The sequence below is a fragment of the Phyllobates terribilis genome, unplaced genomic scaffold, assembly GCF_046119375.1.
Source record: "Phyllobates terribilis strain yellow unplaced genomic scaffold, ASM4611937v1 Scaffold_1__5_contigs__length_1240528914, whole genome shotgun sequence".
NCBI lineage: Eukaryota > Metazoa > Chordata > Amphibia > Anura > Dendrobatidae > Phyllobates > Phyllobates terribilis.
This window is the reverse complement of record NW_027362761.1, coordinates 1,074,555,642-1,074,579,679: the sequence shown is the minus strand read 5'-3', so window position 1 is coordinate 1,074,579,679 and position 24,038 is coordinate 1,074,555,642. Positions and strand designations below refer to the sequence as shown.

General features: G+C 40.2%; 1 protein-coding gene across 1 annotated transcript; it reads left to right on the top strand.

Moving 5' to 3' along the window:
* The first annotated feature begins 930 nt into the window (after positions 1 to 930).
* On the top strand, positions 931 to 23,481 carry SLC10A4 (solute carrier family 10 member 4). The gene is made up of 3 exons (XM_073645523.1): positions 931 to 1,617; positions 11,934 to 12,144; positions 18,920 to 23,481. The coding sequence occupies exons 1-3, from the start codon at positions 1,127 to 1,129 to the stop codon at positions 19,436 to 19,438; spliced, it is 1,221 nt and encodes a 406-aa protein (XP_073501624.1). The 5' UTR covers positions 931 to 1,126; the 3' UTR covers positions 19,439 to 23,481.
* The last annotated feature ends 557 nt before the right edge of the window (positions 23,482 to 24,038 follow it).

Here is a 24,038-nt window from a genome sequence, read left to right as displayed (position 1 = left end):
AACCTGGTAATATATCCATTACATTTCAATGTGGTCTCAGAAGTCGAAACGTTGATATTTCCAGTCACATATATCACATATCACTTGATTTTATGCCTGTGTTTTGTAACCCCAAATAGTAAAGCAAACAATGTCTGGAAAAAGAGACTTGTAGGATTACAGCCGCTTTCTGCAAATATACAGGGGCTGTCAGCATCTACAGGCACATCAATAACACCAGCACTAAGCTCATGATATTACTCATAAACAGCCACATGTGGCTCATAATACACACACATATGTAGGTATATAATCACACACTGCAGATTTGGTTACAGAACTGCAACTGGCAGATGAAATTAAGTGATTTTTTACTGTAGCTGTGCTTTTGGCACTTTATGTATCATATGGAAATTCTTTGTGAAATCCAGTAGTTTTATTATTTATAGTAGGAAGAACATTGTTTCATCCTGTAATTCAATAGTACACAATATTATGACAATTACTATTATTATTATTGTTGCTGCTATTACGTGTTATTGTGCCTATTATTCATATTTTATTACTGCTTGTATAATTACGTTTAGCATTATTATTATTATTATTGACATTTGCCAGATATTGTAAGGTTGTCACGTGGTTTCATAAATGTAACAGATGTCCTCAATGAGTTGTATGATTTTTTACATATTGAATCTTCTAGCATATTTTACATGGACATCACTTCCCTGCTGAGAGGTTACTTTGTCCCAGGAACTCTGCAGCTGCTGACAATAGATCACATAGATAATTGCAACAAGCACAAAGACAAATGGCAATAATGTTATTACACTGTGGGGCACTGCCAACATTTCTCTATAGGAGTTCCTTTGTTAGGAGCAGGCAGTGCACTGAAGAGGAGACATCAGTCTGAGCAGCAGGTTGACCAGGCTGGCATAGACCTTCTCCTTGAGCTGCTGTGAGGAGGGGTGGTGAGGAGGGCGAGGTTGGACGCCTGCATGAGATGTGATAGAGGACATTACTGCCTGGCTGCTGCTTGAAGATGAGATAGGGGCAACCTGCCTCCTCCTTCCTCCTCTTTCCACCACCTCCTTCTTCACTAGTACCAGCTCATTCAGAACCAAAGGGAGGAAAACTGGTTTATAAAATGGAAAACTCAAGTGCCAACTCTCTGGATGTACCCAACTCTACAATATGGAACTTTGGGGAAAACTTCACAGAAGGGTCACTCCTGGATGACACCTATATCATTGGAGATAACAGGACAGATCCAAGCAGCATGACTGCAATGCTTCAAGGGGCTCTTCCTGAGATACTAGCCACCTCTCCACCTTTCTGGGATAGCCCACTGAACCATGGGCTGAGTGTGTTTGTTGGAATGGCTCTGTGTGTCACCATGCTGGGCTTGGGCTGCACTGTGGAAGTAAGTCAGATAGGACAACATCTGAGAAGACCCATTGGGGTCCTCCTGGCGCTCATCAGTCAGTTTGTCCTCATGCCATTGATGGCTTTCCTCCTGGCTTTAATCTTCAAGCTCAATGAAGTAGCAGCTATTGCTGTTCTGCTGTGTGGCTGCTGTCCTGGAGGAAACCTCTCCAATATCATGTCACTTCTTGTGAATGGAGACATGAATCTCAGGTAAATGACCTCAGCTCTGGGGAGATAATTTTGTGTGTAGGGGGATGTCTAGCACAATGCATATTCTATCAAAGAGAAATCATTGCTTACAGGGATGGAAGGCAACCTGTAGCCCTCGGCACAGCATAGTACTACAACTCTCAGGATGCAATGGGAGAAACACACAGGTCATCCAGTTTGCAAGATAAAATCAAGTATTAGAATATTAGAAAGGGACAAAGCATCAAATCACTACAGAAAACATTGGGGCTCATATTAAATAAATTGCCCCAGAAAAGTGATGTGCGCCATATTCATTTTTAATATTGTTCCGTGACATATACAACAAATAAAAAAAAATATGTCTCTGCGGGGTGTGACTAGGTAACATACCATTGTCAATTTTAAATATAAATTACTAGTGTACATTTGTGACAGTGACGAGGTGTAATTGTATCTAGATGCCTGCACTATTTAGATATCATTTTTAATTTGTCAATGTTGATGCAATTTTTAATATTATTACTACAGGGCAGTAACCAGCCATGCAGTGTGTCTCCAGGCATAAATAAATAGATATGATGAAAAGGGGAAACAATTGCCATAAATGAGAATACAAATGATCCATTGTTAATTATAATGATAAAGGTCAAAATGTTTAACAAGGGGGAAAAAAAAGATCAAAGACATGGCTGACATAGAGAATATGTGAATACATAGAAAGAATGGCTAAAACAATGTTAGTATGAAATTAGTACATTGACTGTGTGATGCAAAGTTAGTCATCATTAGTACCTATAGTCTGATTTGGTCACGGAGTTAAATTTTGCCTTAAGGATAGAAAGTATGTTTTATATCAAGTATGACAAATAGGGTGCCGATTTATTCATACAGTAGATCATAAATCACCTACAGTTGTGCTCAAAAGTTTACATACCCCAGCAGAATTTTTACGTTCTTGGCCTTGTTTCAGAGAATATGAATGATAACAAAAAAAACTTTTCTCCACTCATGGTTATTGGTTGGGTGAAGCCATTTATTGTCAAACTAAACTGTTTTCTTTTTTTAAATCTTAATGACAACTAAAAACATCCAAATGACCCTGATCAAAAGTTCACATACCCTGGTGATTTTGGCCTGATAACATGCACAGAATTTGACACAAATGAGTTTGAATGGCTACTAAAGGTAACATGCTTACCTGTGACCTGTTTGCTTGTAATCAGTGTGTGTGCATAAAAGCTGAGTGAGTTTCTGGGATCCAGACAGACTCTTGCATCCTTCATCCAGCCACTGACGTTTCTAGATTGTGAGTCATGGGGAAAGCAAAAGAATTGTCAATGGATCTACAGGAAAAGGTAGTTGAACTGTATAACACAGGAAAGGGATACAAAAAAATATCCAAGGAATTTATAATGCCAGTCAGCAGCGTTCAAACTGTGATTAACAAATGGAAAATCAGGGGCTCTGTAAAAACCAAACCACGGTCAGATAGACCAACAAAAATTTGGGCCACAACTACCAGGAAAATTGTTCGGGATGCGAAGAAAAGCCCACAAATAACATCAGCTGAAATTCAGGACTCTCTGAAAACGAGCAGTGTGGCTGTTTCAAGATGCACAATAAAGAGGCACTTGAAGAAAAATGGGCTGCATGGTCGAGTAGCCAGAAGAAAGCCATTACTGCGCAAATGCCACAAAGAGACAAACAGCAAAGAGAGAAGCCTCAAAACTTCTGGAACAAGGTAATTTGGAGTGATGAGACCAAAATTGAACTTTTTGGCCACAACCATAAACGTTACATTTGGAGAGAGGTCAACAAGGCCTATGATGAAAGAAACACCATTCCTACAGTAAAGCACAAAGGTGGATTGCTGATGTTTTGGGGATGTGTGAGCTACAAGGGCACTGGAAACTTGGTAAAAGTTGAAGGAAAGATAAATGTTGCAAATACTGGAGGAAAATTTGCACTCATCAGCCCGGAAGCTGCGCATGGGACGTACTTGGACGTTCCAACATGACAACGATCCAAAACACAAGGCCAAGTCGACCTGTCATTGGCTACAGCAGAACAAAGTGAAGGTTCTGGAAGGTTCTGGATCTCAGTCTCCTGGACTCAATATCATTGAGCCAGTCTGGGGAGATCTCAAGCGTGCAGTTCATGCTAGACAGCCAAGGAATTTACAGGAACTGGAGGCTTTTTGCCAAGAAGAATGGGCAGCTTTACCATCTGAGAAAATAAGGAACCTCATCCACAACTACCACAAAAGACTTCAAGCTGTCATTGATGTAAGAGGGGGCAATACATGGTATTAAGAACTGGGGTATGTGAACTTTTGATCAGGGTCATTTGGATGTTTTTGGTTGTCATTAAGATTTAAAAAGAGAAAACACAGTAGTTTGACAATAAATGGCTTCACCCAACCAATAACCATGAGTGGAGAAAAAGTTTTATGTTATCATTCATATTCTCTGAAACAAGGCCAAGAAAGGAAAAATTCTGCCAGGGTATGTAAACTTTTGAGCACAACTGTATATAGTAAGAGTAAAGGTGGAAAAAAGGATAAGACCACTATCTTGTAGCCAATGAAATGGAAAATAACTCAGCAGCCAAAAGGGAGAACAAAGTCAAGATAAGTATCATAATGTTAAGCCATTAAATATATAGTACATATACCTATCTGTGGGAAAACACACCTGATGCGCGTTTCGCTGTGGATTCCTCTGGGGCCTTTTTTCCCCCTGTGTTTCAAGTTGTAATTTCATAGGGTGGAGCGTTCTTTAAATCACTAAATGAGATCTCTTACTATGACCTCTTTAAATGTTTTTCTTTAGTCCTATAGTTGTTAATATATTTGTCATCTGAAATACAGAACATTGATTTTCTATAGATTATAAATAAGATATAAACAAACAAGTAACAGGATAGACGTACAGAGACCAATAGATCATACCTAACAAAAGGAGCTGCGTACCTATTTTTACAATGTGGAGAAACTCTGTCACTTCCTGTATGAAATCCCAAAGAAGTGTGTCTCTATTGATCGCACTTTTGATAGACTATCCTTGATTTAAAATAATCAAACTCCCCAACATGTTTCACCAGAACACTGGCTTTGTCAAGGGAAATGAGGCTGGTTTTACAGTGAGACAGGATGGGGAGACTAGTTATATTTTAAATAAAGCATGTTAAAAATGCAATTAATTCAGAGAAATGAGCGCAACGCAAGAGATGTCTAAGGCAGACTGCATCTGCATGGTGCTCCTTTGGCTATAGTAATAAGGATACGTATTAAATCCATGGTATATTGACACTTTCTGATACATTCATACACTAATTGTTTCACACTTTCTTGGGATTTTAATTATATACAGAGGTCCACAATGGATTTGTAATATAGCTTTTGTTATGGTAATTAAAAGTTATGTTTTATTAATAGTTCTAAGGCATACATGTCAAACTCTGGCTGATGGGCCAAATCTGGCCCGCAGGGTGGTTTTATTTGGCCAACAACACCAGAACCCCCACCTCTATGTGGGGCCCATTATTCTGTACGGAGGACTAAGTGGGGCCCATTATTCTGTACGGAGGACTAAGTGGGGCCCATTATTCTGTACGGAGGACTAAGTGGGGCCCATTATTCTGTACGGAGGACTAAGTGGGGCCCAGTATTCTGTACGGAGGACTAAGTGGGGCCCAGTATTCTGTATGGAGGACTAAGTGGGGCCCAGTATTCTGTATGGAGGACTAAGTGGGGCCCATTATGCTGTATGGAGGGACTAAGTGGGGCCCATTATTCTGTATGGAGGGACTAAGTGGGGCCCATTATTCTGTATGGAGGGACTAAGTGGGGCCCATTATTCTGTATGGAGGACTAAGTGGGCCCATTATTCTGTATGGAGGACTAAGTGGGGCCCATTATTCTGTATGGAGGGACTAAGTGGGGCCCATTATTCTGTATGGAGGGACTAAGTGGGGCCCATTATTCTGTATGGAGGACTAAGTGGGGCCCAGTATTCTGTATGGAGGACTAAGTGGGCCCATTATTCTGTATGGAGGACTAAGTGGGGCCCATTATTCTGTATGGAGGGACTAAGTGGGGCCCATTATTCTGTATGGAGGGACTAAGTGGGGCCCATTATTCTGTATGGAGGACTAAGTGGGGCCCATTATTCTGTATGGAGGACTATGTAGGGCCCATTATTCTGTATGGAGGACTATGTAGGGCCCATTATTCTGTATGGAGGACTATGTAGGGCCCATTATTCTGTATGGAGGACTATGTAGGGCCCATTATTCTGTATAGTAGTTGGCATGTGACTTTGTCCAAGTTTTTAATTTTGCCCATCTGTGTGTTTGAGTTTGACATCCCTTCTCTAAAGCAAGTGGGTTTATTGTTCCCTTAATTGGCATGTAGGATTAAGATAATGATATGATCCACACACTTAGCGGGGGAATTCGTCCCCACCTAGGAAGCAAGTCACCTGTGTGGAACAGATAACTTTACTCCTTCCATTGGAAGATCAGTATTTTAATGGTTCAACAACAGTTTACCTTGTCTCTATTCCCTTGAGCCCATTTATCTCAGATAGTTAATTGGAACATGTATTGCCAATTCAGGTCTACACCTTTGTTTAGGCTTCCAGTATGATCCTGGCTGCAGCTTAGCTTTTAAGTGATCCACTTGAGTACATCATTAATTTAGGGGCCAATTACCCCTCTATCTCTGGCAGTAACGTCTGGACCCTATATTACGGACATGGTTCCAGGCAGTCACTCCTCTTCAATACCTAATAACTATAGAGGACTAATACTGCTTAAAAAGGGGTTTTACCCAAAGTTACAAGATAAGGGAAAAACTTGGTAAATCGCTGATGGTCTTACTGCTGGGAACCCCAGCCTTTCTGAGAATGAACCTCCAGAAAGGGCCTCTGTAGCCCTGTCTTCAATGGAGTAGATGTTCACTTGCTCTACTTCTTCATTCATTGTCAGAAAGCAGAGTACAGAATTCCATAATTTCTGGCAGTTCTACGCACAATAAATGGAGCAGAGTTAGAGCATGTAAACCTTCACTCCATTCAAGGCACATCTCTGTAGAGCCCCGTTCATGGGTTTCCTGAGTCTGTTTCTCAAAATCATTGGGGGTTCTAGCAATCGGACTCCAACAGTCCTACAGGTCGTGGATAAGTTGCAATTTTGGGAAAACCAATTCAATCCCAGAAAGAAAACCTCCTATGTACGACATCACCACTGCCACCACAGCTCTTTACAGACATCATCATCACTGTCCCCATTGGGGCTCACAGTCTAAATTACCTATAAGTATGTCTTTGGAGTGTGAGAGGAAACCAGAGAACCAGGAGGAAACCCACACAAAGACGGGAGAACATACAAACCCCGTGCAGATGTTGTCCTTGGTGGGATTTGAATCCAGGACCCCATCGCTGCAAAGTAACAGTGCTAACCAGTGAGGCATCATGTTCTGAGCATTAAAGCACCATGTGCATATCCATTCACACGAGGGATCACACAATCGGGAAAACCCCATTTGGAAAATTAGAACATATACCACCAAGGACAATATCTGAAAGGAGTTTATTCTATCACAGAACCCTACAACTACAAGATAACACAGTGTTGACTACGGAATCCCCTCTGCTGGAAATTTACTTCAGGGATCCAACCCTTCCCCCATAGTGTGAATATCTGTCCAGTAGTCAGTATCATCAGTGGATAATGAAGCTACGGTTTTATTTCTGGCATAGCCTAACTCTCCCTGTTGCCTGCAGGATGCCCCTTCATTGCTCTGCATACTGTATATGAATTGTAAACGAATGTGATATCTGTAAACTCTCAGATCTGATATTTTTCACACTGGATAGTTCTCTCGCCTCTTTGGACTTTGTCTGATGCCATCAGCAAGATGAGAAATGAATTTATACATGTCGTCAATCCTTGTCAATCACAGTGGTTGGCCAAAGGGAAAACTCTGCAGAAGATAATCCATTGCACAAGCTACAGATACTCAGCTTCATCGGGTCTCTGTCTGAATTTATATAAAATCTTTTATCTCACATACAGTGGGGTGAAAAAGTGTTTGCCCCCTTCCTGATTTCTTATTCTTTTGCATGTTTGTCACACTTAAAGGTTTCAGATGATCACAAGACAAATTTAAATATTAGACAAAGATAACACAAGTAAACACAAAATGCAGTTTTTAAATTAAGGTCTTTGTTATTAAGGGAAAAAGAAATCCAAACCTATAGGGCCCTGTGACACAAAGTGATTGACCATTAAACCTAATAACTGGTTGGGCCACCCTTAGCAGCAACAACTGCAATCAAGCATTTGCGATAACTGGCAATGAGTCTTTTACAACACTCTGGAGGAATTTTGCCCACTCATCTTTACAAAATAGTTGTAATTTAGTCACATTGGAGGGTTTCGGAGTATGAACCCTTTAAGGTCATAGCACAACATCTCAAATCGGATTAAGGTCAGGACTTTGACTAGGCCACTCCAAAGTCTTAATTTTATGTTTCTTAAGCCATTCAGAGATGGATTTGCTGGTATGTTTTGGATCATTTTCCTGCTGCATAACCCAAGCATGCTACAGCCTGTGGTCACGAACAGATGGCTGGACATTCTCCTTCAGGATTTTTTGGTAGACAACAGAATTCATGGTTCCATTTACCACATCAAGTATTCCAGGTCCTGAAGCAGCCCCCGACCATCACGCTACCACCACCATATTTTACTGTTGGTATGATGTTCCTTTTCGGAAATGCCGTGTTACTTCTACGCCATATGTAATGGGACATACACCTTCCAAAAATTTCAACTTTTGTTTCGTCAGTCCACAGAGTATTCTCCCAAAAATCTTGGCAATCATCAAGATGTTTTCTGGCAAAACTGAGATAAGCATTTATGTTCATTTTGCACAGCAGTGTTTTTTTCTTGGAATTCTGCCATGTAGGCCATTTTTGCCCAGTCGCTTTCTTATGGTGGAGTCATGAACATTGACCTTAACTGAGGCAAGTGAAGCCTGCAGTTCTTTGGATGTTGTTGTTGGGTCTTTTGTGACCTCTCGGGTGAGTCGTTGCTGTGCTCTTGAGGTAATTTTGGTCGGCCAGCCACTCCTGGGAAGGCTCACCACTGTTCCATGTTTACACCATTGGTGGATAATGGCTCTCACTGTGGTTTGCTGGAGTCCCAAAGCTTTAAAATAGCATTAGAACCTTTTCTAGACTGATAGATCTCAATTAATATGTTTCTCATTTGTTCCTGAACTTCTTTGGGTGGCAGCATGATGTCTAGCTTTTGAGGAACTTTTCGTCTACTTCACTTTGTCAGGCAGGTCCTATTTAAGTGATTTCTTGACAGAGAAAAGGTGTGGCAGTAATTAGGCTTGTGTGTGGCTAGGGAAATTGAACTCAGCTTCCCAAAGATGCGATAAACCATAGTTAATTTATGCTTTAAGGGCAAGGGGGGGGGGGGGGGGGAATCACTTTTTCACAAAGGGCCCTCTAGGTTTGGATTTCTTTTTCCCTTAATTATGAAGATCTTCATTTACAAAATTGTGTGTGTACTTGTGTTATCTTTGTCTAATATTTAAATTTGTTTTGTGATCTGAAACATATAAGTGTAACAAACATACAAAAGAATAAGAAACCAGGAAGGGGACAAACATTTTTTCACACCATTGTATTAGATACATGCAGGATTAATATAAAAATATGTTATATGTCAATAATCCTGGAGTAATGTGCAGAATAACATACAAATCCTCATAATCTAATGTGATGATATCTCAAGCATTCATAGCTGTAAATATCCAATGTATTTTATGATAAGACATTCTGGACATAAAATGGAAATATCAAAATTAATGATGGCAATATGGAGTTTACGGCAGCACCCAGGCTTTGTGGTTGACCTCATAAGGGTAATATTAATTTCATATGACTATAAGAACACCTCCAACTCAATTTAGCATCTTTATGCTGTGCCTGAGATAGGTGGGTGTAGGGGAAATAGATGTCTTGTTCCATTTGTTGTGGATGTGAGCATTTAATTTTTTTTTTTCAACAAATCATGCGTGTTACAGATCAAGTTAATGTTATAAGGTTTGATTAATCAAGAGTCTTGTTAATGTTCATTAAGGTCTCCATAGAACCTGATATTGGGGCTGCCCTGTGCCCGTTCTCAGCAGAGCGTTTGATGAAACCTTTGTATCTCCTATAGGCTTTTGTATCTTCCATAGATTATAAGGAAGTAAAACAAGGTTCTGATCACCCCAATTCTCAGAAATAGAGAGACAGGTTAGAACCTTCTCTGATTACACTATTATGGGACAATGTTATGTGGTAAAACTCCTGTAAAACACAATTTGATCAATCAACATCCATCTGTATAAGATGCCCAATTTATCAAACAGTTTTCGACAGAACTTGGGCGTAAAAATGCTTGAAATGTTGCAAAAATTTGGTACAACTGGTAGTAGTTATACAAAAATTTCCCGACTTTTGTCGTTTTTGCGCCAGTCTTGGCCAGCTCCACCATCTTTTTCAAAAGAGCGCAATGCTTCATGGGAGGTAGCATAGCTTATCATGTCTGGCAAATTCATCACAATTTATGCCAAAAAAGTGGTGCAAGTTACGACAGAAATGTACTCCAGTCCTTGCAGTACAATGGCAGCTGAAAGATGCACCAAATTCATTAGGGAACACATGCCTGTTAGCGAATTTGGCTCATCCTACTCCAGCGCTCCCTTTATTAAGACTGACATACAAAACATAAGTGTTCGCTATATTGTGTACTGTACATACAAAAATACTGCCAGGATTTTGACCAGCGAGTGTGTTCTGTTAACCCTTTCGGCGAGCATGCTCGGGTGTTTTCCGAGTATCTTTGGCGTGCTCGGTGTTATGTTTGAGTCACTCCGTGTGCATGATTTGCGACTGTTTGACAGCTTTAATACATGTGAGGAATGCCTAACAAACATGCACACGGAGTGACTAAAACAACATTCAAGCAAGCTAAAGATAGTCAGAAAACACCCGAGCATGCTTGTAAATCTCGAGTAACGAGTATGCTCGCTCATCACTAGTCATTATCTATTTACGCTAGTTGAACTAATCTGTTCATCCTGAGCTTTCTGGTTCATCACTAGAGTGTTGTATATGTTCTGGACTTCCACTTCCGAAATAAGAATACAAATGCTGCATGATGATGGAAACAGTACATCACATCAATATCTTTATTAGCAACAATTTTTGACCATACCAAGTATAAATAATATTATAAATCCCAAACTGGGTTCAAAGTGGCATGAAAACGCCAAAAGATGCAACATTTTTGGGCAGCTCCTTGTATCGCACAAATTTTGCAACTCTTCATAGCTTTTTTTGTCAGTTTTCTGGCGTAAAAGCTTTGATTACTAGGCCCCTTTGTTCTTAGAAAGAAGATGAATTTTCTTCATATATTTAAATGGAATCCAGGTTTTTGCTTCCCCATCCGGGAGCCGCCTGATGTAGGGACAGAGGCCCTGATTCCAACAATGAATCATTTACTGGGCTGCTTGATTCATTTTGATAAAATCACTGCTTTCTCTGTTGCAGATCTAGCAGAGCTCTTAATGCTGAGCCATTAATAACTCCTGAGCTTTTGTGTACACTGTGCATAGGAAGAAAGCTGCCAACCAGTGGTGAGGTCGGGGTTACACAGGGCAAGGGGACTACATGGCACTAGACAACTAGTCCTCTAATGATAATCTTCTGCTGATAAAACATTGATTTTTTTAAAAGGCAAAAAGCAGCCCAGTAAGTGACACATTGCAGGAACCAGGGTCTCTTCCTCGACATCATGTTGCTTTCAGATTACATAGCAAAACCTGCTGACAGATTGCCTTTCAGTAATTTTCTTTTAAAGGGCACCCATCGCATAATTCATTCTACTCAAACTATGGCTAGAATTAATCAGACACAGGTAGCTCCCCAGTGGCTTCTCCCCACCGCTTAGCTAGGCTGACATATTCTCCTTTTGTGTGTATATGGAGAGACCTGTCAGCCTAGCTGAGCGGATGGGACCTACCTGTTGGGCTAGTCATCTCATTCCCATCCACGCTTTCCACTATATTTTTCTTTGGACTCCACAGCATTTCAGACTAAAACATGCAGGTTTGTAATGTAGGAGCTGACCTCAGATTTATGCCGCCCGTGGTTTGGGCAGACTGATCATGAGACAGGTTTCCTTTAAGCAGCCTTAACTTCCTCTAAAAATGTTTGTATTAATTATTGTAATACTAATAACAGCAATCTATTTTCCTCCACTCCCAGCATCATCATGACCATATCGTCTACACTCCTGGCACTGCTGTTGATGCCGCTCTGCCTGTGGATTTACAGTCGCCCATGGATTAACACTCCACTCGTGCAGTTTTTACCTCTCGGTGCGGTCACCCTCACCCTCTGTAGTACTCTACTGCCTATTGGTCTGGGGGTGTTTGTACGTTACCGCTACAGCAGGATTGCAGATATTCTACTTAAGGTAAGTAGATGGCAATTCATTTCAAGGTAGTGACAGAAGCTGTGGGACGGCGCTGCTGTCACTCACCCTGCTTCTATTACCATCCCCTGAAGATGTTTCCTTTCACTAAATGAAACGATGGGCACAGAAAAAAAGTGTGGACTGAAGATGTGGAGTGGCGGGGACATAAGAAGTATGGTAGTGTGATAGAAGCTGCAGTCACTTCTCCATCATCACTACTGGAACAAGATGCTTAATTTCAGGTCGGAAAAGAAAGGAGTGGGAGTGACAGCAGCCCCAGCACCCCGATGACAATCCATTCCAGAATCCCCAGTGCATGCTGGGAGACTCAAACAAATGTTCATCGGAGTTCATAAAAACAAAGACGGAGTAGAAGTACATTAGAGAAGTGGGTAGATTATTAGATTAAAGAGAATTTGTCATCAGCAACATGCACGTTAAACTAAAAGGTATGGGTATAAAGTAGCTTCATGCTGTTTAAAAGTTCGCGCCAGCCTAACTGTGGCCAGCGCTTGCGTACAGTCATCTCTCGGCAGGCTTCAGGAAAATGGCGCTGGTGTCTGCTGGATCCGTTTTTTTAACATTAGAGTCTATGGAAAATGGATCCGTTAATTAGCCATCCATTTTTATTCCATTTGTAACAGATCCGTTTTTTGCTTACTGGATCCAAATAAAAAAAAAAACAAAAAAAAAAACAGATGGCTAATTAACAGATCCGTTTTGCATAGACTTCAGTGTTAAAAAAAATCCTGCATAGATCAGTTATTTAAAAACCGACTATAAAAGTTGTGTCTGCACAACTTTATTGCCAACAGACTGCGGCTGGATCCGTTCTAACTGATCACTACTGGACATGTGACCATAGCCTAACTTTTCAGAATATAAGAGGGAGAGGAGGGATGAGGTGGGAGGTGAGCAGCTCACTGATGTATAGAAAACAGTGGACTAGAGAGAGCTGACTGGGATGGTAAGCGTTAACCCCTCTCCTGGAATGTAACTACTGCATACTAGGCTGGGCACTAGAGGTCAGGCTCCATGGAAATGAGCTGTACACTATAAAAGATAAAAGCTCTCATTACAGGAGAATGACACCAGGTAGAAAAAGCAAGTCAATTGCAAACTTGCTTATTTTCATACTGTCTAACTCATTAAAGCAATTTAAGAACACCTCTTTAAGAGAGGTTTCCAGTAAAAAATTTAGGAGATTGACATTGTGTAACAAACTAAAGCTGGCCATACACATCAGATAACAGCCATCTCTCCCCCGCATGCACATTAGATAGACAGCCTGTTCTGCCGGTTCAGCCAACTTTTATCTGTATGTGGGGGCCTTAAGACCTTCTTTAGTAGCTACATTGTGTAGTCATGTATTGCTTTGTTGCATGCGTATTCTATTCATCTCCATTTATATCTGATTGGGGTAATGTATTATTGGTAAGTGCAGCGCAGCCATATTCCTCACTTGTCAGTAAGAGGCACTCCCTGATTTATAGATGGCAGACATAAAACCGGCACATCTATGAGTAATGGCGCTCCCTGCTCTCGATATGGTGATGTGATATATATCCATCCTCTCATCTGCCAATTTACTGAGAGCACCGACACTCTCCTTGTCACAGTCAATAACACATAACCCACCAGTCATGTAATCAATCATTAGCATCAGAGAATTCTCCTCGTTTTTCTCTACCAAAATAATAATTGTATTGTAATAATTGTATAGAATATAAGTGGCACCGTCTAGCGTAAGACCCTGATTTATCATTCTTTTTGCACCTTTTTTAAAGTTTGGATTTTAGTCACTATTATGTTGTGTTGAATTCATTCACACTTTTATGCCATTTTTATGCTAGTTTTTTCAATCCTCAAAATTTTTGGGTGTTTGCTCAGCAATTGTGGTTTTTATTATCCACATGTTTTCGGCTAATTCATAATTTGCAACTTTCCATAATGTCGCAAAATGTTTGAACAATGGTACTCCAGCACCCTAAACAAAATCTTTTTTCTTGCAAAGTTGAAGACAGGCTATGTTCACACATGTTTTTTTTTTTTACGTCACAAATCTGCAGCAAAACTGATCTCTGGCAGGAAATCAGCAGCATAAAAAACGCTGGTTTTGCTGCATTTTTTCACTGTCCTTCTGTCTCTATTTATGCATGTACATAAAGTTCTGTGAAAAAAAAAGAACCCCATTCTAATTAGCCAGCAAAAACGCTGATGCTAATTTTGGTGTGCTTTTGATGCGTTTTTTCAGCGGTTTTTTTCACCACCCATTATTTCCTATGGGTGAAAAAACGCTGAAAGAAGTGACATGCTCTATTTTCCAAAAACCCAACCAAGGCACAAAATGTGCAACAAAAAAAAGCAAGATGTATGAACAGAAAATTCTGGTTTCTCATAGACTTTGCTGGTACTGCAAAACGCAGCTGAAAATTTGCATAAAAAATCTGCAGTAAAAAACGCTGAAAAACCCAACATGTGTGAACATAGCCTTACATGTTAACATTTTAAAGCTTATTTCAATAATTTACTCTAAACAAATGGTGCAAATAAGCTTTTGCACCAAGTTCATAAATTCCATCAGCAAAAACAGAAAGACAAGACAGGAAAATTCCTTTAAAAAATTGGAATGCTAAGCTAAACCAATCTATAGCAAGCCGTACCACTTTTTCTTAAGGCCATGTCCCCTTGCCAGACAAGACATAGAATACATAATAGACATGGTGTAAATCTTGGTAGACAGAACTCTGCTGCTTTTAGCTTAATTACTGTCCCCCAATATAGAAGTTTGTTGCATGATTGGTGTAAACCTTCCCCACCCTTGGGGAGCAACATTTGGTAAGAGGGTACTTTTACACTCACGCCGCTAGGTTCAGATAGGGGCGAGACGGGTTTCATGAATTCTTTGGAATCCTGGGGGAACGATTACTCAGGGCGACCATAGGCTGCAGCTTCTCTCAGGCACACAATAGATTCAGTTGCTTACCAGACACATCTGACAAGAGTCTTTTTCAACAGTTTAACAGTAGAATTTAATCTGAAACACGGCCTGTGCAATTCAGGGATATTACAGCAACAATCTTCATTACAGTACAGTCTAATAAAGCAAGCACAGTAACGTCAGTCTCTTCAGTAGCATAATTCAGCATAGGTTAGATCTCTTAGCAGCACACTTCTATGCATACACAACCACGGGCTTTTCCTTCACAAGGAATCAATAGTACACAACATTCTTTATCCTGCATGGAGATGGAGGGGGAGCGGGGGTGGAGGGTCTGATGAGGGAGATGATCCCTGTGACACAATTCCTTCCAGTCCTCATCTTCCTTTCCGATAATACTCTGCACTGTTAGCTCAGGGAGTCTAACTGACATTTGGTTTAGCTTCCCTCCTGACCTGAATTCTTGTCCCTTGCCTTCTGTGATATACAGATCACACACCACCTTTCTCTTCGGCTCCAGCCAGACAGTAAACAAGTTCCCCACAAACCCCTTGGGGTTCTGCTAAACACTCCTTGTCTCCTGTGACTGTGTTAACCCCTATAGTTGCCGGATGCTTTTGAAGCAACAGCACTACTTCTGCATGTCACAGTACATTTTGTTATTCACCATTTTCACCTCTGTTCTTGCCATCTATCTCACCCTTTTTCACATATTTGTTTTCTCTGTCGACTAGTTTTATTTTCATTTTAAAAGGAATGTATCACAACAGCATTTCAGAGATTTTCTTTATGGAAACCACGTGGACATAAGAAAGATTAGTGTAACCTAAAATTAGAGGAATGAATAGATATCCTGGAACTGGTAAGTAAATAGTAGTAATTCATGTAAAAAAAAAACATAGGATACTTAACTAACATTTTTTCTTATAAAAAAAAAGTGTAAAAGCCATCGCATCGGGGCAAGGTGTACCCAGTCAGGATGGCCCCTGACTCAAGTAGCTCACCTCACTATGTGCCAACAGGCCTCAAAAGAGAAGGACCTGGACCTGTCTGCTCACCTTGTCTATTTAGCTTTCCACAGGCAGGAGTAAAACACAGTCAGGTCCAGGTTCTGCTTTGTTCCTGTCTATTTTGAGATTCGCGGCACATAGCGAGGTGAATTACTAGAGTTAGGTACCATCCAGATTTGGTACACATTGTCTCAGTGGGATGGAGTTTACACTTTCGAAAAATGTCCACTAAGTAACTTATGTTTTTTTTTTTTTACATGTTTTACTACTATTTAGTCACTTTCTGCAGGGAATACGTTCATTGTTAATATACTGTACAAGGTTAGATTTTTCTGTTAATGGCCACAGTGTGAATGTGCACCGAAATATTACACTTATACCAACAGGTGTGCTGGCCCATGTTTTCTTTAGCATAAAAAAACTTAGACTTTTACGAGAGTGTTGTAAGCATAGTTTGTGACATGAGAGAGGTGTGCAGGAAGACAGAGGAGGTGGGCTGCGACATCACCTACTGTTAATGTATGGATCCCATATTTTCTGCCTCCTGTTGTATTATAAAGATGTTACATTTTATTGTAACACTGCCCATGATGAACATGAAGTGACTGAAGAGAGGGGATCACTACAGAACAGCAAGTGTCAGTCTATTGTGAAGTGCGGTCTTTAAAGTGAAAACTGCAAGATTTCATGATTTAAAAAATAATATACAGTATTGTTCAAAATAATAGCAGTGTGTTCAAAAACATGAATTAAGCAGAAAATCTTTATACTAGTTTTTATTTCCATGCATTGGCAACATTTCACACTGTTTTCTAATTCAATACATGAAGAGAAATGTACTGGTGCTTCTCACAAAATTAGAATATCATCAAAAAGTTAATTTATTTCAGTTCTTCAATACAAATAGTGAAACTCATATTATATAGAGTCATTCTAAACAGAATGATCTATTTCAAGTGTTTATTTCTGTTAATGTTGATGATTATGGCTTACAGCCAATGAAAACACAAAAGTCTTTATCTCAGTAAATTAGAATACTTTATAACAGCTTGAAAAATGTTTTTAAAATCCGAAATGTTAGCCTACTGAAATGTATGTTCAGTAACTGCATTCAGTACTTGGTCGGGGCTCCTTTTGCATCAATTACTGCATCAATGCGGCGTGGCATGGAGGCGATCAGCCTGTGGCACTGCTGAGGTGTTATGGAAGCCCAGGTTCATCTTCCTCTTGACAATACCCCATAGAGAATGGTTAAGGAACACAGCAGTCTCTCGCCACCACTACCACCCTGAGCCCCTCACACAGGGATTTGGCTGGGCGCTACATAAGCTCAATTTTGTGGGAGTGGAACCAAGATTTTGCTAATTTACTGGTGTGTTTAGGGTCATTATCTTGTTGAAACGCCCATTTTAAGGGCATATCTTCTTCAGCCTAAGGCAGCATGACATCTTCAAGTATTTTAATATATGCAAACTGGTCCATGAACCCTGGTATGCGGTAAATAGGTCCGGCACCATAGTAAGAGAAACATGCCCATATCATGATGCTTGCACCTCCATGCTTCACTGTCTTCAGAGTGTCCTGTGGCTTGAATGAAGAGTTTGGGGGTCATCTGATGAACTGTCTGCATCCCTTGGACCCAAAAAGAACAATTTTACTTTCATCAGTCCACAAAATGTTTCTCTATTTCTCTTTAGGCCAGTTGATGTATTCTTTGGCAAATTGTATCTGCTTAAGTACATGTCTTTTTTTTTTTTTTTTTTTTTTTTTTAACAGTGGGACTTTGGAGATTAGCTTCACACATAGTAACATAGTCTTCCTTCAACCTTAAAAACTAAGTCCATCTAGTTCAACCCATAGCCTAACAAGTTGATCCAGAGGCGTCTTCTAACTGTCACAGTACTCACAGGCAACTTGAGACTGTCTTTGATCATCCTGGAGCTTATCATTAGCTGAGTCTTTGCCTTTCTGACTATTCTTCGATCCATTTGAATGGTAGTCTTCCCTTTTCTTCCACGTATTTGCTTTCCATTTTAAAGCATTGGAGATCATTTTAGCTGAACAGCCTATCATTGTCTGCACTTTTTTATAAGTTTTACGCTCTCCAACCAACTTTTTAATCAAAGTACTCTGTTCTTTTGAACAATATCTCAAACGACCCATATTTCTCAGGCTGTCAAGGAGAAATGCATGTACAACATGTGCTGGCTTCACCCTTAAATAAAGGCCGCCTGATTCACACCTGTTTCTTCACAGAATGAATGACCTCACTAATTGAACTCCACTCCGCTATTATTTTGAACACACTCCCTTTCAATTAATTATTCTAATACACAGACTCAAAAACATGCAGATCATGAATGCGGAGTCTGTTGGCTTTCTTAGAAACTACTGCACCAACTGGTAAATTGTTTGACATGTGGTAATATATAATTTATACAAAAAGCAGTGTTTAATCTGGTTAGTCATATTGGACTGCTATTATTTTGAACACTACTGTATATTTCATATAAAAACTTGATTTACAAAATAGGTTATTTTATAACTATATATTCCTTTTCACATACCTGATGTTTTCAAGCTAAGTGGTTTATTGACAATTATCAAATCCTACAGGTTGTGATGGCGTTGATTAGGTTATTTGGCAATTTCTATTCCCTTCTGTCTTGCTTGTATTGTTAAAATATACCCCTGAATCAATTATGAGTTGTGCATTGGGGCATTGCCTCCATGCCAACACACTCCTGTATATGACCATTCTTGCTCAGACTATATTGCCAATATTTGCAGAACATCATTGTCATCTCTTGTTCTTCTCTTTAAGGTCTCTCTTTGGTCTCTCCTGGTCACCTTGGTCCTTCTGTTTATCCTTACTGGGGCGATGCTGGGACCAGAACTACTGGCTACTATACCCCCCTCTGTGTATATTGTGGCAGTGATCATGCCCATGATAGGCTATTCAATGGGATATGGGCTAGCCACTCTCTTCAACCTGCCCCCCAACTGCAGGAGAACGGTGTCTCTGGAGACCGGGTGTCAGAATGTCCAGCTCTGCACGGCTCTGCTGAAGCTCGCCTTCCCCGCACATCTCATAGGAAGCATGTACATGTTTCCGCTGCTGTATGCACTATTCCAGGCCGCTGAGGCGGGGATATATGTCCTAGTATATAAACTGTACCGAAAGGAAGTTCTTCACAAACCAGAACCTATGGACGAAGATGACAACACGGATATTTCTTATAAAAAGCTGAAAGAGGAAGAAATTAATGAAGTATCCTATGGGACAGTGACATCAGAAGACCAAAATGCTGTCCCCACGGAGCCTCCATCACACCCGCACTAGTCCTATGTGACCCTCTACATGTCTATAGTCAAGTTTACATGAAAGTTCACATTGCCGAGACATTCATAACTAGCTATAAATTATATACACACACACACACACACACATATATAGTAAGATTCCTTTAATTCAGCATCAATAGGATCCTTTATGTGCCAATTTATCAGATATTCCAAATAATTAGAGGTTCACAGAAATCTATGTAAAACTCATTTGTATTCTCACTGCTCATTCCACTGCTACGGGTGCCAGATTATCAGAATTTCTGGATTATATGGAGCTGCATGAAAGGAATTTCACTGTATTCTTACCTTAGATGTACGATATATCTAAATGGTCATATATAACACTGACCACAACTAACAACTTTGTCTACTTTAGAAAGAAACAGTCACCTCCAAAATGCAAATTAAACTACTTAAACATTTATATAGGGGCCATAGCTCTATAAATATAATACCAGCTGTATACATTCCTGTGTTTAAGTGGCAAAGAAATCAACTTTTATTATGGAAATGAAGAAGCTTTGGTACATCTATGGTGTGATGAAGATCTCAGTGCACCGTTACGCCCTCCAATCGGCATATTGATCACTTTTCCTGATCTTGATTGACAGCTCTCGCTTGCCCATAGCAAGCTCTGCATAAACTCAATCTGCATTTCTGCGCGTTTGCACTGACACTGTAGGAGCCTCATGGTGCACACTCAGTGCACCGCACGCTACATCCAGATGGGCAGCAAGCAAGCGGCTACATAGAGGAGCCAGGGATGAGAGCACGCCTCAACTGGCATTGTGTGCGCACACTAAGTCCCTCCAGTGTCAGTGCGCACATGCAAAAATGTGGATTGAGTTCAGGCAGCGCTCGCTTGTCAATCAAAGTCAGGGAATGTGAGCGATATGCAGATTTGAGGGTGTAACGGTGCACTCAGCCCTTGACCACACCGAGGGGGCACTGAAGCCCGCTCACTTGCATATTTATTTATTTATTTTACTCACTTATATAGCGCCATTAATTCCACAACGCTTCACAGACAATTTCGGCACTGTACCCATTGGGGCTCATAATCTATGTGTACAGTAATAAAAATTGATTTCTCTGCCATTAAATCTCTAAAATGTATACTGCTGGTGGGATTTTTATAGGGGCCAAGTCCCCTTTATAAATGTTTAATTTTAATTTTGGGGGTAACAGATTCTTTTTAAGAGCATTTTACCCAAATACCATAAATCACTCGAGTCCTCTTCTATAAAATGTTAAAAAGGGTTTCCAGCCCCATTAAAAATTGTATACAAATTTTATACAATGATATTCAATAACAAAAGTATTAATGATGACTTTACCAATCCCCTCAAGTGGATAAAAGCCAGCAACACTGCTATAGAAATAGTCGTGCTTGAGGGAAGGACAATAGTCCTAGAATACTGTAGTGAAGATTTCAGCACCGAAGAAGACAAAAGCGGTAAATCTTGCTGCAAATATATATTTTATTTGGATCCAGCACAAAAGGAAAAATAGATAGTATGTCCAACGTTTTGACCAAAATAGATAGTCTTTATCAAGGGCATCCATGTTGATTACAGCTGGACATGAAGAAATTGGTGCATAGGCAGTACTGCTCTATTGGTCGAAACTTTGGATAACATCTGTCCTTTTGTGCTGGATCCAAGTAAAAGCACTTACATCGGGGTTTCCATCTAAATCTCTGAATGACAAGATTCATATTTAATCCCCAAAGGATTCATTCACTGTAATGAGGCAGCAAAGTTACTCCATCCAGTCCACAGTGCCTCCATCTGCCTCATTATAGGGAATCTTCCTCTGGGAGTTCAGTCTGAATCACATATTTCAGAGATTTACACTGAAACCCCGGTGTAAGCGCTCAGCGTAGTGCACAGGATAAATGTGAGCCGAGCCATATTGCGATCTTTGAAAGACAGAATGAAAAAAAAAAAAAAAAATCAACAGTAGGTGAAGAATTGGTTTTATATATTTTTCACGCTGTTCACAGTGCGGTATAAGTGATTAGATGACTTTATTCTTTGCATCTGTGTAATTACAGCAAAACCAGATTTCTATCTTTTTTTTTGGCACTTTTTTTTTTTTTTTTACGGTGTTTACTGAAGGGGTCAACTACTGTGACGTGGCGATACTAAATATGTGTACATTTTTTGTATGAATATACGTATTTATTGGTTTAATATTTTTATTTATTTTGTGATTATTTTTTTAAATAGTTAAAAAAATAAGAACTTTTTTTTAAATGTATTTACTTAGTCCCTGTATGGGACTTCACCTTTTATTTCACTGACCGCTGTTCTCATTGCAACTTTACACAGCACATTGCCTGTTAGACCCTGCTTCTGGCTATGTCTAACAGGCCACCATGGCTGGTAGACTCTGAGGTCATCATTTGAATTCTGGCTGCCATGACAGCCCTCGGCTTCCCCAGCCCCCACCACTCCCCGTGATCACATCGCGGGTGTGTCAGAGGGGTGAAACAAGGAGCCCATTCCCTCTCACAAACTTCTAAATACAGAAATCGCTATATCTAGAAGATAGCTCAGGGTTAACATCATTAGGACCTGAGCTAATAAGGTCCCGATGATGTCGCCGGTCAGGGAAGGTTATTTTCCTTTTTCAATCACATCTAAAGTAAAAGTTCTGCTTGTCCTTTATAAGAATATGTCTGTTGTTACCTGTGATCCCCAGAAATTCATGAGACTATACATCTGAGCTTTAAGGGATTAATCGTTTGCGCTCTTTTGGCTTGTATTTATTTCCGTTCTTTTTGTGCCAAATTCTTCAAAGTAGCGAGCGGAATAATGAATTTTGAGCTAAATAAAAAAAAAAAAGTCTTTATTTTTGTCTTTTACTACTTTTTAGAGCAAAAAGTAAATAATTGCATGCTTCGATAAAATGTCTCATGCAGCTCTAGCATTTGTGCAAAAATTTCTGGTGTACAAGAAGAAAAAAAAAAAAAAACACTCTGTGGTACTGGAGTACATGTGCGCAAAAAATTTAGCCTTTTTTAACAAAGTCGCAAATTATTAATCAGACGCAACTATCCGGATTACAAAATCCATGACCACAATGGCACACAGATAAAAAAAAGCAGACAAAAAAAGAACAGAAAAGCAAGTACCAACAAAAAGACAAAATAGGCAAAATTTAAAAGAATTTGTCACAAAACAAAAAAAACAGCCTTCAAATAGGAATAACTAGACAAAATGTAGACACAAATGCAATAATCAATCAGGCCATATAACTTTAGCTGTCATTTCATGGTTGCCAACTGTCCTGAATTTCCCCAAACCTGTGGGTTGAACCTGGGGTATGGTTTATGGCAACACCTCCCAAAAGTCAGTCTTCCAGCGTGGTATTGCCGGAAGGGTGCTACCGAGAAAGCCAGGAATGTTGGTGGTTGGGGCAGAATTTACATGACCCCCGAAATGTTTGCAATTATTGCACCCACAATGCACTGCTCTCTGGTTGAAGGTGTGTGAACAAAGAAAAAAAGCGAAGTATTAAACTAATCTCCCAGTAAAAAACAACATAAAATGATACATATCTTCACAAATATGTTGTGTAAAAGTGGAGTTTACCTTAAAATATGGAGAAGAGGACAAGTCACATTATTTTCCATGCCAAATTATTATATATTGAAGATATGGACATTTTCAGGGACAATTTCTGCTTCCTTTGCAGACTAGATTCAGTTGGTATCGGTGTATGACTAAAATATGACTAGTGCTGTATATATCAGGATGTCTGACTAGGTGACAGAATGCAGCATTACCTGCACTCGCTAGTGCGGAGAACAATGTAAATGTTGAATTATCAAAACTGTACCATTATTGACTGTCGTGTGTAACCAGGGGACGCTCTGCTCCAGGAGGTTAATGTTATTCGGTCTGCATGCTTCAGTCACCACCAAGAATCCCGAGCTGCCCAGGTTGTACACCGAGTGACGGGGGTTTGTGTGGAGGTGACAGATGTGTCTTCAGCATGTGAATGTGACCATAAATATCTTGAATCATGTCTGCACTCAGCCGAGGGATGGTGTCATTTATTTCTCTAAAATGCCGTCTTTTATTGAATTTGGGATGATTTGAGTACATTACCGCTGGCGGGAGCCCACACTACAGCCACAGAGCACTAATTCTGGTATTTATGGGAGTCTGTCATCTTAACCTGACAGTATACACTAAGTAGAGTAATGGCGGTCCAAGGCACCATACGTGCTCCTCAAACTCCTTTATTTGTTACAGCATACAGAAAAATGCAACATGCCGGCCACACTCGGTGTTTCTCAAGCCATGTATAGTGGTTTCTTCACTACATATGGTTTGAGAAAGGCCATGTGTAGCTGAAACATCGCATTCTTCTCTATGCTGTAACCAATAAAGGAGTTTTTTAATGGAATGTCTGGTGCCTTGGACCGCCATTACTCTGTTACTGGCAATAGGGTGGAGACAGAGTTGGACCGAGATAGTGTAAACTGACCAAGAGTGGTAGCCGGGGACGAGCTGCTGCTCAATAACGCCCTGGCACTTTACAGGAAAATTGTGTCCCAGTCCCAATGTGCTGTCAGGTGTGGG